This window comes from Panthera uncia, unplaced genomic scaffold (assembly GCF_023721935.1).
Source record: "Panthera uncia isolate 11264 unplaced genomic scaffold, Puncia_PCG_1.0 HiC_scaffold_279, whole genome shotgun sequence".
Taxonomy (NCBI): domain Eukaryota; kingdom Metazoa; phylum Chordata; class Mammalia; order Carnivora; family Felidae; genus Panthera; species Panthera uncia.
Window position 1 is genome coordinate 1 of NW_026059406.1, and position 18,414 is coordinate 18,414.

General features: G+C 44.9%; 1 gene segment (V, D, J or C); it reads right to left on the reverse strand.

Annotated features, from left to right (window-relative positions):
- Window positions 1–16,956: 16,956 nt before the first annotated feature.
- Window positions 16,957–17,709, reverse strand: LOC125917894 (T cell receptor beta variable 28-like). The segment is given in 2 exon segments: window positions 16,957–17,537; window positions 17,658–17,709. Coding segments are annotated over 2 exon segments (573 nt in total).
- Between the last annotated feature and the right edge of the window lie 705 nt (window positions 17,710–18,414).

The window sequence follows — 18,414 nt, forward strand, 5'->3', positions numbered from 1 at the left end:
ACCCTTGGTCCGGGCAATGATCCTCAGCTCTGACACAGGGTAGAGTCACCAGAGGTGGAGAGCATTAAAAACTCACCAGTGTTCAAACCCCTCTTCCTGAAAATTCTGAGTTAAGTGCCCTGGGATGGGACCCAGGCGTCACTATTTTTTGAACAGATCTTAGGTGGTTTCAATGGGTAGTCAACTGGCAGAGGAGACTCGTGCAAGGTCCTTGCTGCTTTCCCATTGGACCTCACCACCCCCAAAAGAGTCCCTCCCTACTTTTCTGACCCATAGCCTTTGCTGTGTCATCCATTTGCTTTGGATGGGAGAGGTTTTCTATCCAGTGCTCCTCTTTGCCCCCTCACTTCTGTGAGTGGGTGGCTGGTGACAACCTTGCCTCTCCATCCACCCATCTTCCCCAACTTCTGCACTCCCGGGCTGACCCAACACCTGAGAGGGCTCTGGGTGTGGGGGACCCAGCACTTACGACTTGTAGCAGTGAGCCGCAGACACCACCCACTGGTCACTGATGAGGGAGCCGCCGCAGAAGTGGTAGCCCGAGTTCAGGGACACCTGGTAGGGGATGGAGTTCTCCTCACAGGTATAGCCCCCAACGATCTTGTCATCGTCGTCAGTGGGGAAAGCAACTTGAACGGAGAAAGGAAGGGAAAAGCCAATTCAGCGGATGTGGGCAGGGGGAGCCTGGAGCCCTGTGGTTGGATCATGCTAATCAGGAGTCCTCAACAGGCACAGAGATGACAGACTGGCAGGCAGGGAGTGTTACATCCCCAGTAGGTGCCTGAGCGCATAGCTCTCTCCTGAGCCTCTCCGTGTGTCTGCAGGGCACATAGCCCGGTGCCTGCTGGGGCTCAGGCCCAGACCTCTGCCGGGGGCACCGGGCAAGAACACAGGACATGCCTCACACTGCACTCGGTGTGACACAGGTCTGAATGTGGTTTTCTCATCCACTGAATGCTTCTCATCCATCATTGCTCTACTCCTCATGGCTGTTTGAGCCCCAGATTGTCAGGATGGATTGGCCTAGAGAGGAAAATCTGGCTAAGTAGCCCTGGCTGTACCCAGCTTTTCCCATAGCTAAAAATCTACAGGAGCCCCCAGGCCCATTAGGCAGGACAAAGGTAGACCAGCTGTTATTGCCTAATAGAACAGTGATTCCCAACCTTGGCTACACACTTGGGAATCCTAAAGTCTTTTAGGAAATTAAAAAATTCAATACACAGGGGCTACTGGGTGACTCAGTCACGTAAGTGTCTGATTCTTGATCTCGGCTCAGGTCGTGATCTCACAGTTGTGGGATCAAGCCCCGCAGAGGGCTCTGTGCTCACAGCGCAGAGCCTGCTTGGGGTTCTCTCTCTCCCTCTGTCCCTGCCCCTTCCCTGCTCACTCTTGCTCTCTTGCTCGCTCTCAAAGATAAATACATAAACTTAAAAAAATAAAAAATAAAAAAATTCAATGCACAGGCCACACACCAGGCCAACTAAACCAGAATTTCTAAGGATAGGACTCTGGCATGAGTATTCTTTCAACTTCTCTAGGCATACCTGAGGTTGAGGACAGCTATAGGGGAGCTATCCCAGAGTTGCCAGAATTAAGCCTCAAGACCCCCGGTTCATTTCATGGATGACTGGCACCTGGTCTCCCTTTCCAGCCCCTCCCAACAAAGTCCTAAATGGGTCGATGATGGGGTTGGGAATGAGGTCAGCACAAGGTGGGAGAGTCTTACAGAGAGCCCAAGAATGAGGAGGAGGGCTCCCTGGCAGGGGAGAGAGACTATCAGAACCCAGGTAAACACAGAAGAGCGGCAAAGGTAGAGCAGGTGTCTCTGCCAGGAGAGGGGCGAGTGGGGCCCGAAGCCACGCATGGGACTCACCAGCAGCTCCCACAAAAGCAAGGATCAGGAGTGGAGTCATGGTGGCAGAAGTAGAACTGAGTGAGTAGTGGGGATGCTTTTATACCTCCCGAAATGAGGGCGAGGGGTGTGTGTGAGGGTGGAGGGTCACCGCTCCTCCCGGGACAAACACACCTGTAACTTTCCCTTCCCGGGGCCTTGCCTCAGCTCTGTGTTTGGCCATCTGTGGATTCGTGACCCACCGGTGATAAGAAAACTTACCTTGTGAGGGCAGAGAGGAAGAGCAGGTGACTCCTGGGAGGGTTCTGGGGTGAGGGGAAGAAGCCAAACCCCCATATGTCACAGCTGGACCTTCTTAAGCTGAGATGAGAGGAGGAGGAAGAATGGCCTGGGCCCTCTGACCTCATGGAGATTTATTGAACTTACTCTAAGCAGGATCTGATATTGGAAGCAAACTTGGCTGCTGGTAACCTGAAGCCCCCACAAGGAGAGAGAAGTCTTGTCTAAGTCTTGTATCTGTAAGCACGAACACCCTTCTCCCAAGTCTAAACCACTGGGTAGGAAGGCCACACTCAAGGGAACCAGCATCCCAATGTCAAGAGCTGATGAGAAGGGAGAGGCAGAGTTTCTTGGGAATCTGGGCTTTCAGCTGGTTTTCCTTCCTACCTAGGCTTGTGGACAGGAGCGTTTGGAAGGAGAAATGAAGTAGGCATTTGCCTGATGTATTTGGAGGACAGAAGGCCAACACCATATCCCTCCTCCTCGTCCCTATCACGATGCCGATCTTTCTCATCGCTCACACTGTCTTGGGTTTTCTCTAAGCAACCTCTTGGTTGCCCTGGGAAGCTGCTCCCGTGTGATGAAAACTTCCCCCACCTGCTGGGGGCTGGCAGCCTGAGGTCCAATTGTGTGCTCCAGATCAGATACTAAAAAGGGTTTGAAAGTGGTAAACGTGGGTTCTGATCAGAGAACCAGCAGTAGGTAGAGAGATTAGCACATAGTGAAGGGGTCGAGTATTTGATCATCGGGAACAACAAAGGAATGGGGGAATTCTGGAATTTTCTATTTTAGATGCAGTGAGACTATTGTACTGGCCTCAGCCCAGAGTTCTTTTTCCCAGGAATGACTTCAGTTTAGGACCTGCCACCACCCACCAAGACACAACCTTGTAACCTATTGAGGCATAACCTGACCAGAGGGGACTAGAGGTGGAGCCAGTATCTGTGCTCAAGTGTAATTATGTGAACCAGGTGGAGAAGCCGTCTGGTGAAGACACTTCTCCTTCTCAGCTCCTCTGAGCTCCAGGGTGGTGAAAAGCTGGAGCGGGCATAGTCCATGTTCAAATTCTCTGAAAGGTGGAAGTGAGGAAAGTTTCTGGCATTGGTGAGCAAGGTGAAAAAGGCCTAGAAGTCTGGTGGTGAGACAGGAAGTAGGCTGGGGGAATGGAGTAAATGGAAACTGGCAGAAGTTGGGGAAAACACTATCGTGGGACTCGTGGTGTTGGGAGTGGCCCATAGGATGTCTTCCGGTCCGGTGCCTGGCATGGCTGGAGACCAGATTCCCCACAACAGGGGAGCCACTGCTCAGAGCTCTGGCCTTGCCTATGGCACCCTCTCTCATCCTGATGGGCTCACACCTCTGGGGGAAGGTGCTATATTTGTACAGTGCCTGACAGCTTTTAACGAGCTTTCACACACAAACAGCAGTGGCATTCTGAGCTTCGTTTGTGTTGAGTTTCAAATTTGGCTTTTCACAAATGTTTTAATTGTGAAATGTGCAGAAAGAAATTATTTCCATTTCTAGAGGAAGAGACTGAGAATCAGCAAGGTTCAGTGTTGCCCAAGAACGTACATCTAAAAATGGCAGAGCTGGCCTCAAGGCTATTGGAAGACGTGGAAAGCGTTGGAAGTCTGGGAATTGCTGCAGGTGCCATCTAAGGGAATGTCGATTTGGGATCGAGCCAGAGGCTCCCAGAGGACAAAACGTACCTCCTGATCCCTCCTGATGCTTGGCTCCCTGGCAGAAATAGAAGATTAATTAGTCCTCTACCTGGCACCCGGTCTCAGAGCCTTACCTTGCCACGTCCAAGGCATGGATGGCATATCTCTCTGTGCTCCTGGGTGGCTGCTCCCGGTTGTGGAACCTTGACAGTAGGGGCTTTCCCCGTAACGTCACCAAATATGCTATTTTATCCCTTTGTTGTGGGGTGTTCGTAGGAAGCCCTGCTGTAGTGGATAAAGAGAGGAACACGTCCAGTGTTCCCTGGAGAGGTGCACTATGAAAAGGGGATCCTTGGTAGGAAACTGGGGAGCAGGGAGAACATTTCTGGATAGGTGCTTGTGGCTTTGACTCTGAAAGGGAACACCCAAGAGCTTGAGGACTTTCTGTGTTTAAAGCCTCAAGACTAGCTTTTTCCTGATATTTTGTGCTCTTCCTCAGAATAAACTGTTACACCCACAACACAGCACGAAGTCAGTTTTCTTGAACGTAGCAGGAATCACCTTCTAGGCAGAGAAAATAGCTGTAAGTGACACTATTACCTCATGCTTTAGGCTCAAGCATGTAGGATGGATTGAGGTGCCCCTTTGCCCAAATTCAATATGGATAAGTCTGTGCAGCTCTTATACTCTTTATTCTGAGCATTTCTCTAAGACATTCTCCTAGTTCGTATTTCACGATTAGGGTATCAAACCACCGGCTTTTAATTACAGTAACAGTGAATAGTTTCCTCGTGCTTACTATATCAAACATTGTCTCAGTCTTTCATGGACCTTTTTGCTTCACTTTATTATAACAACCACCCATGAGGTTGCCCATTTTGTAGATGATAAAATGAGCCATGTAGAGGTGGAGTAACTTGCTCAAGGTCACACAGCCAGTAAGTTGTAGAGATGGAATTTAAGCACAATAGTTGACTCTAGAACCCGCCTGCTCTATCATAGAATATTCGCTTCCCTTCTTCTTTATTTGATCTGCAGTGCAGCCTCATGAGTTAGGCAACAGACACCGTTTTCTCCGTTTTATCATAAAGAATCTAAAGCTCAGAGGTAAGTGACTTCTCCAGGGTCACCTGGCTGATGAATGTGGAGTTGACACCAGAGGCTTTCCCTACACAAGCTAAGTTATTTCCCATTGTGTTGCTACACACTGGGGTCTTTGGGACATCTCAGTGGTCTGAAAAGTAGATTTTGGTCAGATTCCAAGTCACTAGTTGTGTTTTTTTTTTTTTTTAACACTTTTCTCCCAAGCCCACCCCTACCCCCCACCAGGCTCAGGTATTTCTCCTTCGCTTGTAGTCAACTCCCCCTTCGGCCCAGTGTCCTTTACTGATCTCCAACCACATTGTCCAATTCTGAGCTGTCTTCTCTTTAAACTTCCAGCTTTTTTCTTCCTCCATTATTTTTTTCTAAACCACATATTTTCACCATGGTACAATTTCTCATCCGATAAGAACTGCTTTCTTGAATATCTGAGCCTGGGAATCACTGACTCTTGATAGTGAAGGGGGCCACTTTGTGTGGCCCAGAAAAACATGAAGGCTGAGACCGAGGTGTCGAGGCGTAGGCTGGCCATAGCTGATTGGCTAAATGGAGGTATCCACCCTTTCTCTCCCCCTTGTCCTGCTCCCCACCTTGAAGCCAAGGAAGATCAAGTTTTGTGCCCAGAGCAAGGTTCCATTTGCATATTTTACCTATTCTTCAGGCTTCTTTATAGGGGTAAGTGGGAAGTCTCTGGCAATTAAGGCTTTAACACTAGTTAATGAAAGACTGGTTCCTGTAATGTTACGGCCTTCCTGTTCACATTCCCACCCCTCCTTGTCTTGTCCCTGAGCCTATTAGAGCTGCTTAAGTGGCTCTAGCATCTATTGGAGGGTAGTAAGCAGAAGAAAGGCAGGAGAGAGTCCAAAAGGAATAGGCATGTGGGCTGTTATTATTGTAGCAGTCATGACTTGTCCCATGATACTCAGATTTAATTAATGGCATGTGTATTTATCTTTCTAAATCAGATTAGATCCAGATTGAGCTCCACAAGCAAAGTTCAATGATAAGCCCAATCAGTCAGTTGGGCTCTGTCCACTCATTTGGATTATAAAAACTCTGGAATGTGTTGTGCATTTGGAAGGCAGCCGCTAATTTGTCCACTTCTTATTGGCCAACCTGCCCAGAGGATCTCCAAGGCTCAGCACGGAGTGCTCACTTCACACAGGCACCTGTACAGTTCCAATTTGAGGACAATCCACTTCAGAGCCACTGTGTTTGAGCAGGTTCTGGGCTTAGATCTCTAGAACCCATCACATCTGTTCCCTTTCCCAGCCTTGGGAATGCAGCAGAGGGGACTGGCACGTTGTGGGGCCACCTTTCTCTTCAAACATAAAAGTCAAAACATCAGTTTGTCCCTGTTAGAACAATTCAGTTCATTTGCTTATGGGATTACATTGTCTAAACTCTTTTTCTCCTGGGAAATCCATACTGCCTGGCAAAATTTCCTCTTTTCTTTTGAATCATATTTATTTACTCAATATATTCGTTTTCTAGGGCCACCAAAGCAAAATAACACAGACTAGGTGTCTTAAACAACAGAAACCTACTTTCTCACAGTTCTGGGAACTAAAAGTCTAAGATCAAGGTATCAGAAGGATTGGTTTCTCCTGAGGCCTCTCTCCTTGGCTTGTAGATGGCCTTCTCCTCACTGTGTCCTCATGTGGCCTTTCCTCTGTGGGTACAATCCTCGTGTCTCTTCTAGGATGTCCTAATCTCTTCTGATAGGGATACCAGCCAGATTGGATTAGGGCCATCCTCATGGCCCCATTTTTAAGTTAATTAGATCTTTAAAGACCGAATCTCCAAATATAATCACATTCTAAAATACCGGGGCTTAGGGCTGTACTTGTACGAATTTTGGAGCGCATTTCAGTCTGTAACACTCAGTAAATATTGGCTGAATTCCTGTAGCATTCCTGCAGTTTTTCTAAGCTGTAAGGAAATAGCAATGAAGAAGATAGGAAATGTCCTTTCATGGCATTTATGTGTATTTCTGGGTGTGGCTACACATATGTGAGGAGGTATATTTATATCAGATTATGGTGCTTAGGTATTGTTAAAATAGGATAGAGTGGTAATAAATGTGAGCGACTTCTGGGTTCACAAGTGCTGTATTAGGTAAGGGGGTCAGGAAAGACCTCTTTGGGGGAGATGAGATTTGAACTTGAGACCTCACATAAGAAGGAGCCAGTCATGGGGTGCCTGGGTGACACAGTCTGACTCTAGATCTTGGCTTGGGTCACGATCTCATGTTTCATGAGTTTCAGCCCCGCATCGGGCTCTGTGCTAAAGGTGCAGAGTCTGCTTGGGATTCTGTCTCTTCTTCTCTCTGAACCTTCCCTGATTGTGCGCTCGCACTCTCTCTCTCAAAATAAATAAATCAACTTTAGAAAAATAAAAAAGAAGGGGCCAATCATGTAAAGGAAGAGTAGGGAGGGCTTTCATTATTCCCTGCTGAGTCTATAACAGAAATAAATCAACACACACACCATTGCTTTTTAAATTAAACAACCCTGTCATCTAGCATATGATATTTACCTTGCCATTGGTTTTAATTGTAAAAATTGACCATCAACATATTGAAATGGTCTTACAAAACTTAATGTAGATTTTTTGACATGAAATGGTATTTGTGGAATATTAAGAGAGTAAGTTATAAAGCAGTATGTGTTGTATGATCTAACTTTATTTAAATGAGTGAGTTTACGTTTTGCAAAAATATGCATGGATTTTGTGATTCAAACAGCTAAAAGAAAGAGAAACAATGGCAGTAATAAATAAAATGTTCCCAGTGAGGGCGATACCTAACCTTGAGGAAAGAATTACTAGTGGTAAAATTTCATATATTATAGTGAGAAAGAAATTTAGGCAGGACTAAATTAATTGTCTGTTTTGTCTCTATCAGACATAGTGTTCTGTGTTTTATGTGGATGATTTCATCTCATTCTCAATTTCTACAATCATAAGCCCAGGGTCGTGGGATCAAGCCGTGTGTCCGGCTCTGCACTGAGTGGGGCCTGCTTAAGATTCTCTCTCTCTCTCTCTCTCTCTCTCTCTCTGCCCCTCTCCCCCCTTGCATGCTCTCTATCTCTAAAATTAAAGAAAACATAAATAAAAATAAAAATATACAAGGGCAAGATGCTTTCAAAAATGACCGCTCATATTTGTAAAAGATCCAAGTAGAATTTCTAGAAACAAAAATATAATTTAACTAGACAAGGTCAACTGAAGAGTTAAATGGCTTATTGGAACTGAGGAGTGAATTAGTAAACTGGATGCTGTTTCCAAAGAAATGACCCAGAATGCACCACAGGGAAGCAAAAAGAAGGAAAATGTGAGTGAACAGTTAAAAGGTCTAAATGACAGTGTGAAAGAAATGTGAACACAGGTTAGAACTACACCTCAGGCCATCTTTCCTCCCATAAAATGGGAACACCTAGATTTAGAGGCTGAAGTTCTGGCCCCTTGAGATGATCATCGTCACCACTCCCTTTCCGACCACATTTGTGTGGCACTGTACTGATGATTCCAGGGAAACATGTCACCCAGGCCAGAATACGGGCCCAGGGTTTTTCAGCTGGAACTAGGACACTCCCATGCAGCCTTGGGTGTGGATTGATGGTAAAGACAGGTGGGGTCGGAGCAACCCTGAGACTCACACTTGCTCTTGAGAGTGAATTGAGACTGGGCTTGTGTATCTACTCTGTGCACGTCTAGCTTTACAGATCCGAGGGGCAGCTAACACACAGTTCTGACTGCCATGATGCGACGTGAGACAAAGATCTAGGGTGCTTTCCAAAGGAAAAACAGCTGTTGGCGGATAGAAGAATGTGGCTTTGCGCTAAAACTCCTTGCGTCTGCTCAGTGCGTCTCTTACTGGGGAAGGCTGGGGGCACTCCCGTCCCGCCACAGGGACTTGGAGAACAATGGACCTGCCTGGTGTATGGCCCGAGGCAGCTTTAATCACCGCCTTGTTCTGTGGAACCCCCTCTCGCACTTCCCTCACCTTACAGATTACACAGCAAATGGACCAGACTGGCACACCCAACTGTGGTATATGGTAACTCCCAAGTCTAGAGAGGCCCTCTCAGCATCACACCTCTCTCCTTGGCAGACAGTATAAGGTTTAGCAGCTAAGAGGGTATAATCAAACACGTCCCAGACCTTGGACCACTCAAAAGCTCATCAATGTGGCAGGTCCCTGAACTTTTGCAGATTTTACGTTGGTCCGGCATGCATATGGCATACTGAGGCATCTCGAGTGCTTTATGATTCCAGGTCACCAAGAACAACCAGCAAAATGCCATCAGTCTAATGGACCAGTATGATAGCAAGATGGCTAAGAGCCTTCTGAAGTATATCAATAGAAAACGAGCCAAATAGAGCTTTGAAATAAAATAGTTGAAGGGGATTTCTGACCCTGCCCCTTGAAGGCAAACTGTGTCCAATGGTCTTTCCCGAGTACTTCTAAATACTCTTACGAAGGAAATTTTATCCGTAGCCTCCTGACAGCTATACTTTCTGTGTCTGGCTGGAGTCCCCCTCCCCCACACCACCCCCAGTTCGTCCTGCAGATTCTCTCCCTGTGGCCAGTCTTCCCCTTCACACCCAGACCTGCCCACAAGCACAGGAACAGCCAGAGCTGTGGTTTCCCCCTCCCACCTGCCTTGGCTGGGGCCTTGGGTTCATCCGGTGGGAGCCAGACAGGAGGGAGCTGGCTGAGGTTCTTGCTCAGACCTCTGATCCGTGCTGAGTACTGTGTCTCCGGCACTACAGAAGTAAAAGCTGCTATCTTCAAGGCTCACGTTGCTTATGGTCATAGTTGAGAACACTAGGGTTGGGCGGCTGATGGGAAACTTGTCCTTGGTAAATCCATGTTCGTAAGTGGCCTCCAGACCCTGGTTTGTGGTTGCCATCAGCACCAAGCTCTGTCCTGGGAGCTGATGGTACCAGAACATTAAGGTGAACTGGATATCGACCTCACAGTGGATTGTCACGGAGGTCCCGCGTTGACAGATGTCTCTGTGTGGCTTCTGAGAGAGGAGAGCGCTGAACACAGTGTCTAGTTTCAGTGAGAGAGAGAGAGAGAAAGCTGACAAGCTCGTCCCCAGGCAGGAAGGTCTTTTCACTATTTGCTTTAATGTCACTTTGGATCCCTGGCACGGCCTCCATTTTGTTCTTCCAACTGTTATACCATCAGAATCCACTAATCCACTAATCCAGTTCCCTCATCCTCTGATGGGTGGCCTCAGACCCTCTGCTCCTCCACTGGGCATCAACATTAACCCCAAACTTCCCAGTGGGATCAGACTCATACTTTGTCCCAGGAGAAGTAGCAGGCAAGTCAGCATCTTTAGGTGATAGCCTCTCACCTTCCCTGAGAAAAGGCACTGAGAAGGCAAACTCAAGTTCATCCCTCCTCCCCAGCGTGGTCTTCCTTTCCTACTGCGTCTGTTTCCCTTCTGTAGTAGGAGGAGGAGCATCTGCAGAATGTGCAGAAAATCCATCTGCCCCCTAGTGGAGCTGTGTGGCTCTTCACTTAGGATGGATCTTCACTCCCAAGGCGTAACATTCACCTGCCATCCATCTGCCACGTATCCATCACTTCCCCACCTGTCATTATGGAGCACCACATAGGTGCTACCCTTTGGGTAATTGCCACTGGTGAAGCCTGAAAGATCACACATAGGCTTTCAACCATTTCTCACCTCCTCACAGAACCTTTGCATTTCCATATACATTTTAGAATAAGCTTTCTAGTTAAACAAACAAACAAACCCCACCAAAATTCAGTTGGTTCAAGAATTAGGATTTTGTTGAATCCATGGATGAATTTGAAGAGAACGCTCATTTTAACAACATCCAGACTTCCAATTTGTGAACATGATCTATCCCACGTTGCAAAGTTGTCTTTCGGGGCACCTGGGTGGTTCAGTCGGTTGAGCCTCCAACCCTTGATTTCAGCTCAGGTCATCATCTCACAGTTTGTGAGTTCGAGCCCCACATCAGGCTCTGGATGACATCGTGGAGCCTGCTTGGGATTCTCTCTCTCTCTCTCTCTCTCTCTCTCTCCCTGTCCCTCTCTCTGCACCTCCCCCACTCATGTGCTCTCTCACTCTCAAGATAAATGAAGAAAACCTAAAAAAAATAATAATAAAGTTATCTCCCATTTCTCTGAGTAACGCTTTTTGCTTCTCAGTATACGTGTCTTGCATGTCTTTTGTTAAATTTGTTCTTAAATACTTTGGGCTTGTTTATATTCTTTTAAATTCAAATTTTAAAACTCATTTATCCCATTGTTTGCCATAGCATATAAACTGCAGTTGATTTTTGCATGTTAATATTATAGCCTATGCCCTTAATAAATTCACTTATTAATTTCATAATTTTGTAGTTTCTTTTGATATTTTAATATAAATGGTGATTTCATCTCTTAAAAGGTTTTACCTTATCATTTACTCTTCAGCCTTTTCGTCTTTTTCTTGCCTGGATGTGCTGCCTAGCACCTCCAGTAATGTGGGACAGAAGTGCTGTGCATGAACGTTATTGACTCGTCTATCATGTTGGAGCTAAAGTGTTGAATATTTCTGCCGTTCATTATGCTGTTAATTGTTGGCTGCTTGCAGATGTCCTTCGTTAGACTGAGGAAGTTCGTCCTGTTCCCACTTCTCTGAGTGTTCCTATCAACAATGGATATGGAATTTTATTAAGTGTTTTTTTTATCTCTAGTGATAACTGTTGTACTTTTTATACATGTGCTAATAAGGTAAATGATAATGACTTATTTTTTTAATTTTTTAATTTATTAAAAAATGTTTTTTAACGTTTATTTATTATTGAGAGACAGAGAGAGACAGAGCATGAGCAGGAGACGGGTAGAAAGAGGGAGAGACACAGAATCTGAAGCAGGTTCCAGGCTCTGGAATGTCAGCACAGAGCCTGACATGGGACTCGAACCTGCAAACCGCACGATCATGACCTGAGCCGAAGTCGGACGCTTAACCGACTGAGAAACCCAGACGCCCCTAATTTTTTAATTTCTATTTTATTTTTATTTTATTTTTTTTAATGTTTATTTATTTTTGAGACAGAGACAGAGCATGAACGGGGGAGGGTCAGAGAGAGGGAGACACAGAATCAGAAGCAGGCTCCAGGCTCTGAGCTGTCAGCACAGAGCCCGATGCAGGCCTCGAACTCATGAACCGTGAGACCATGACCTGAGCCGAAGTCGGAGACTCAACCGACTGAGCCACCCAGGCGCCCCTTTAATTTCTATTTTAGAGAGAGAGACTGAGAGTGCGTGTCCAAGTGGGGGAGGGGCAGAGGGAGAGAGATCATCTCAAGCAGGGCATCCCATGCTCAGTGCAGAGCCAAACCCGGGGATGGACCCCACGACCGTGGGATCATGACCTGAGCTGAAATCAAGAGTCAGACGCTTAACCAACGGAGGCACCCAGGCGCCTCTGCAGTGACTGATTTTTGAGTATTGAGCAAGCTTGTTCCTGGGATAGACCCTATTTAATTATTTGAAAAAAATCTATTTTGACTTGTTAACTATTGACATTTCAGGTATCTCTCTATTTTTTTCTTTTAGTGATTGGCTGAAAATTATCATACTCATTTTAAACTTTTTACAGTATACTTATGATTAATATCGTAAAGATTCATTGAAAATATAAAACTTTGCGACTACGTGGGCCTGTTCTCTCCAACCTCGTCTTTTGTGGTATTGTTGTATCTTTATTGTGTCTATCTGCCACATGCCCGGCAATGCAGTGCTGAAATTTTTGCTTTCACCGGTTGTGTGTACTACAAGGAATTAAGAAAAATCTCTAATATGTATCTGCACTTCACTATTTCTTGTGCTCTACATTTCTACCTCAAAATCCGAGTTTCCAACAGCTATTGTCTTTTGATATTTATCTATAGACCACTGGAATCTGTTATTCGTTTTGCACACCCCCCCCCCGCCCCGTTCGCTAGACACTAAAATTTCTATTGCCATAAATTCAAGTTTACTGAATTTTTCTTCTGTTATCTCTGATCTGCTCCAAGCTCATTCAGTGAGGTTTTTTTTTTAATTTCAAATATTGCCATTTTAATTCTCAAATTTCTATTTATTTCTTATAGTTTCCATTACTGTGTTGTGAATTCCCATTTGTTTTCTTCATTACAGTAATATTTTCTTTTATGTCCTTGAACATGCTTTAAATCCCTGTTCATGAATTCTATCATCCAGGTAAGCTCAAAATATGTCTTCACATCAGGAGTTCAGAGCTTGGAGCCAGGCAGCTGCCATACTGATGTTCTTTTGACTATAGGTCATGTTATTTATTTTCTTCATATAGCTAGTAATTTTTTCATTGTGTCTTAGACACTGTCAAGGGTATGTCTGGATTTTGGTTATCTTTCTGAGGGGTGATTGGGTTTTTGTTTTCACTGGCATTTAACTTGCTAAATTCAACCTCTGAATTCTGTTCTCTTCTGTTTGACAAAAATGGAAATTTCTGTTCAGTTCTTTCACCCTTAGCGTGGCTGATTGGAGTGCTTCTCTCATGCATAGTTCAGGCATTAACCAGAGACTGGGACGGATTTGCATGCAGAATTTTGGATTGCCATTTTGTGGATATCCTTTTTCTGAGATATCCTCGCTAACTTTTTAGTCAATTCTTCATGGGTTTCTACTTGACTGCGATCTATTTTTTGGCAAAAATCTATAGAAACAGAAAACTTACCTTTCATCCAAGTGTTTACTTCCCCGTAGATTCTGCCTTCTTTTGGTTGCTTTTCAGCCCATTAAGATAAACTTTAAACTTGTTTTTTTTTTTTTTGGTCCAGAGTTCATATTTGTGATTTGTGAAGGAGGAGTCTTACAGGAGTTATCATGGCATTACAAGAACTGCCTCATTCTTTTGAATGGCTGTTAGGTAATCAGCAGACTTTTATCGTTTGGTTGGTACCTATATCTGAAGCCTCTGAGTCATCTAGATTATTTTTAAGGAGGTCATCTTCTCCAGGCTGGATCTGGGTTTCTGATCATGTGAACTGATGCTAGATGATGTTCTGGATGAGTTTCTCATTTAGTGTAGCCACAGTCTGTGTTTTGGCAGTAGCTGAAAATTAACCTTGGAGTCTTCCTGCTTCAGTCTGGCCTGGTTGCTAACTCGTTGCTCCATACAGTCGTTATCCTGATGCTTTTTTTGGTTGTTGTTATTCTGAGTCAGATTCCCTATTTTCTGAATCCTGCCGTTCCTTCCCTTTTCGACTTTCTCCTGTCGTTTGCTGATACACATTATCCAGGAACTTCCTTAGGAAGAGTGAAATGGAAATAAAGGGTTTAGATCCTGGCAGAAATGAAAATTGCATTTGACTGGTAGCTTGGGTTGGTTGAGAAACATAGGCTGAAAATTGTTTTCTATCAGAGTTTTGGAATTATTTTTTACACCACCGTGTTCTAGCATTCAGTGTCGCTACTGAGAAATGTGAATCATTCTGTTTCTCATTTCTTTATTTATAACTTGTTTTGACTTTTAACATTTTTCTTTGTCTTGCATCACTTTAGATCATTTTGTCCGCACTGTTCTGAAACTGAATGAAGATATACCTTAGTTTCAGTTGTTTATATTCATCAAACACATCACTGGCCTTTTTTAATGGCCATCTTTACTTGTCCATCACTAAGGTGATACCGTTTCTTCTGTTAACACTTCATCGTTCTACTTCAAGATGGAAGTGTTGAAAGTATAGGCTACATCATGGAAGACGTCTTTGGTGCTGGCTCTGCTGCTGGCACAGAGGTAGGAGACCCAGATATTTGGCTGTGTGAAATCTTTCTACTAATGGTTGGATTTGAGACCCATTGAACTGAGCTTGGAAATTTACCCACATTGGACTCAATTATCTGATCGTTTCAAAAGCAATATAGGAACACTTATCTCTGCCATTAACTTTCCAGCTGTGTGGCTTTGGGCAAGCTATTTAGATTTAGGTTTTTCATTTAAAATTAGTAGGCAATAATATTTGTATTTCACAGCTGTATGTTACAAAAAACTGCTTGGGGTATCTCACACTTGTCTAGGAAAAAGGGGGGATGTTCTCTTCTCTTTCATTGCCCCTGTTTATTAAGAGGCTATCCCCACTTTTCCATCATGTCCTAGCAAAGCCTGTTTGTATTTTCATTTAACACAGAACAATTTGCTGTATTTACCCAAGTCACAGAATTTTAAACCTCTCTCTCTTGGAGATTAAGGATAGCATCATTCCTTCTATGAATTTCTCAGTATCTTAATATAATGTACCTTTATCCAAAATCATGGTTTACATTTTCCGAATGCTTCCTTGTACTCTTATGGTAAACATTAGTAATATTTTATGTGCTTTTAAGAGTGTATTCTGTGAACTCTCTTTGGGACACTTTTTTTTTTTTTCAATTTATTTCTAAACTCAAGCCTCTTATCCGAATCTACAATCCTTTCAACCTCTTTAGATGTCTTGTATAATTCATTTGGTGTATGATATTCAATCTCTGCATATTTTCCATTTAAGTCATGTGTTCTACCTCTCTGCTTGGGCGACAGCTCCTTAGCAAGGTAAGATGCCTTTGAAGGAGCAAGTGGCAGCGTGTAAGGACTGAAACCTGGTCCGGGGTGGTGCTCTTTCCACCAGGGTCTCAGTTTAGTTGGGGATGGTCCCAGAAGGCACTGGGAATGCTCATATCTGTTCCCCTCTCTTGAGGTTGATCTTCTGGGTTGGTGCAATGCTTGCTGTGGGAAGTTAATAATTTATGAGAAATTATAGGACTCCCAGACACCCTGAAGGCCCACCGAAAATAGATGTTTGCAGATGTGTTCTGTCGTTTCACACTATTCTGCGAAGAGGTGCTTTCTCTGTTCTAGATGTCGACCTCCATTGGGAGACCTATGATCCCTAACTTTTTTTAGAGAAAGAATGCCACCTTTTCATTCCAGCAGGATCTCTCACAAGAATGTTGCAGGATATTTCTTACTTTTAATACTTTCTCTTGCCTTTACTTTTTATCTAAAATCAGCTCAAACTGGGTGCTATATGTAAGTGATGAATCACTAAATTCTACTCCTGAAACCAATACTACACTATATGTTAACTAACTTGACTTTAAATAGAAACTCCGAAGAGAAAAAAAAAATCAGCTCAAGTCTTAGCTCTCATGTGAACTTAATACTGAATATTGTAATGTGATCGATTTACTTTTTTCTCTGAGTTCCACACCATAAAAACTTAGCACTGAATCGAAGCATCTAATATGCCTGTTTTGTCTCATTAATACTTTTGCACTGACATTTGGATTTCCAATATCCTTTACATTTCTTTTGTATTCCCAAAGCAGAATAGGCTCAATTAATATTTACTGACAGGATAGTGTATGTTTCATTCCTAAAACAAACAGATATTTTCTCCAGAGGGTTGTGAGTACAGATATAGCACGACTAATTCTTTTTCTTTTAAGTTTTTTAATTTTTATTTTGAGAGAGATCTAGAGAGCAAGAAAGGGAGGGGTGGAGAGAGAGGGAGAGAGAGAATCCCAAGCAGGCTCTGTGCTGTCCACACAGAGCCCAATACGGGGCTCAAACTTACAAACCATGAAATCATGACCTCAGCCAAAACCAACAGTCTGGACATTTAACCAACTGAGGCACCAGGGTGCCCTTAGCCTAATTCTTACCACCTTCTGCATCAAAGTGTATTCCTTCCCTGATCAGAAATTTCCAATCAAACATCATCGCGCGTTTAGAGAAACTTAAAAAGATCCATTTTTGTCGGTTTTTCTCTTTCTCAACTGAATAAACAGAAGTCAAACTCCACAAGCTTTCTCTTGAATCAGCACAAAGACAAGAACATTTAGCTAAAAAGTTTAGACTGTGTGAGCGCCCTCTAGCGAAATGTCAATTAAGAGCATACAGTGATCCAAGTAGCAAACAGTATGAGGGAGGAGGAAAGGAGCAGGGAGGGAAGATTGATAAATGGTCATAGGGCAGGGCCGCTCCAGTGTGAATAAGTGAGAGACTTCTCCTCCTGGTTGGGGTGGGGGTCTCATGAATTTAGGTTGGGGATGACACATACGGTGGGGCGGGTTAAGTAAGTTCAGAAGGGCCCCTGACTTGGGAAGCGGTGATGAGTGGGGCCTGAAAAACATCCACGCTCTCCTAGCCAAGATGCGTGTCTATGGCCTTGCTTCCCCTTAGAGGCTGCCTTACTTCTAATTGGCACGAATGTGCCATGGGAACCAGTGCAGCTCAGCCCTGAGTTGGGGTCACTTCCCCCTGATATCTGCCCTTTCTGAGCAGAGAGGATGTGGCTGTGAGGCACTGTGGATTTACTGCTGGCACAGAGGTACACAGACGTCTGGTTGGTGCTGGCAGACTCCAGGGTCAGGAAGAAGGCGTTCTTCTTCTTCCTGGAGAACCTGTACCCGTCAGGGGCATCTCCTTTCTCAGTACTGTCAATATTATACGACCGATGGAGGAGCTGCAGCCCCAGACCTGGGTCTTGTCGATACCAGTACGTTCTTTCGTGGTCCATATTCTGCAAACATTCCATCAAAACTTTCGTTCCCACTTTCTTGATGAGATATCTTGGAGTTTGGGTTCCTTGTGTGTCCACAAAGCCTAAGAAGGAAGGACAGTTGAGGCAAGAAAAGAGGCCAGGAAGCCTGCTGAGGGATAAATCTTGTATTCAGGGCCTAGGAATAATGGCACAGGGGTCTGCTGCCAACTCCCCAGACTCACTGACTCCCAGGAAACAAAAGGCCACAGCACAGAGGAGCCTGGGCCCCATGGCAGGCTCGAGGCAGGAGTGGCTCTTCTCTCAGGCTCCAGGTTGGTTGTCTGTGATGTTGCTGTCCCTGCCCACGCTCACGATCCCTTAGTCATCTTCTAGATGCTGGAGACTTTAGAGGTGCCAGAGTGAAAGCCATCTCTGTTCTGCAGTGAGTGTGTGTGTGTGCACGTGTGCATGTGCTTGTGGGTGCTTGTGTGTGCATGCATGTGTATGTGTGTGCGTGCATGTGTGTGCATGCGTGTGTGTGTGCATGCACATGTGTGTGTGCACATGTGCGTGTGTAGAAAACAGCTGGCAAGGTAGGCCTGAGATGGCCATCCTTAGAAGGACCAGCTTGCAAGGCAGGCATCTGGGCACTGGGACTTCAGGAGCGTTCCCACCACCTAGTAACTGGTAAGTGTAGATTGTTTTGCCTGGACTGCTTGCACAAACAATGTAATGTGTGCTGAACACCTGCTTTGTTTCTTTGGGTGTGGAATTTGGGTACGTATTAGGTAGAGAGTGCCTGTATGGTCAGCTGGATTAACTTTCCTGGACTGCCAGGGTGTTCCACAGACTGGGTGACTCTCCTTATGGAAATGGGTTTTCTTGATGTTCTGGAAGCCAGAAGTCCAAGATCAAGGTGTGGCCGGGCTGGTTTCCTCAGAGGCCTCACTCCTCGACCGGCAGGTGGCCTTCTTCTCCCTCTGTCTTCACACAGTCTTT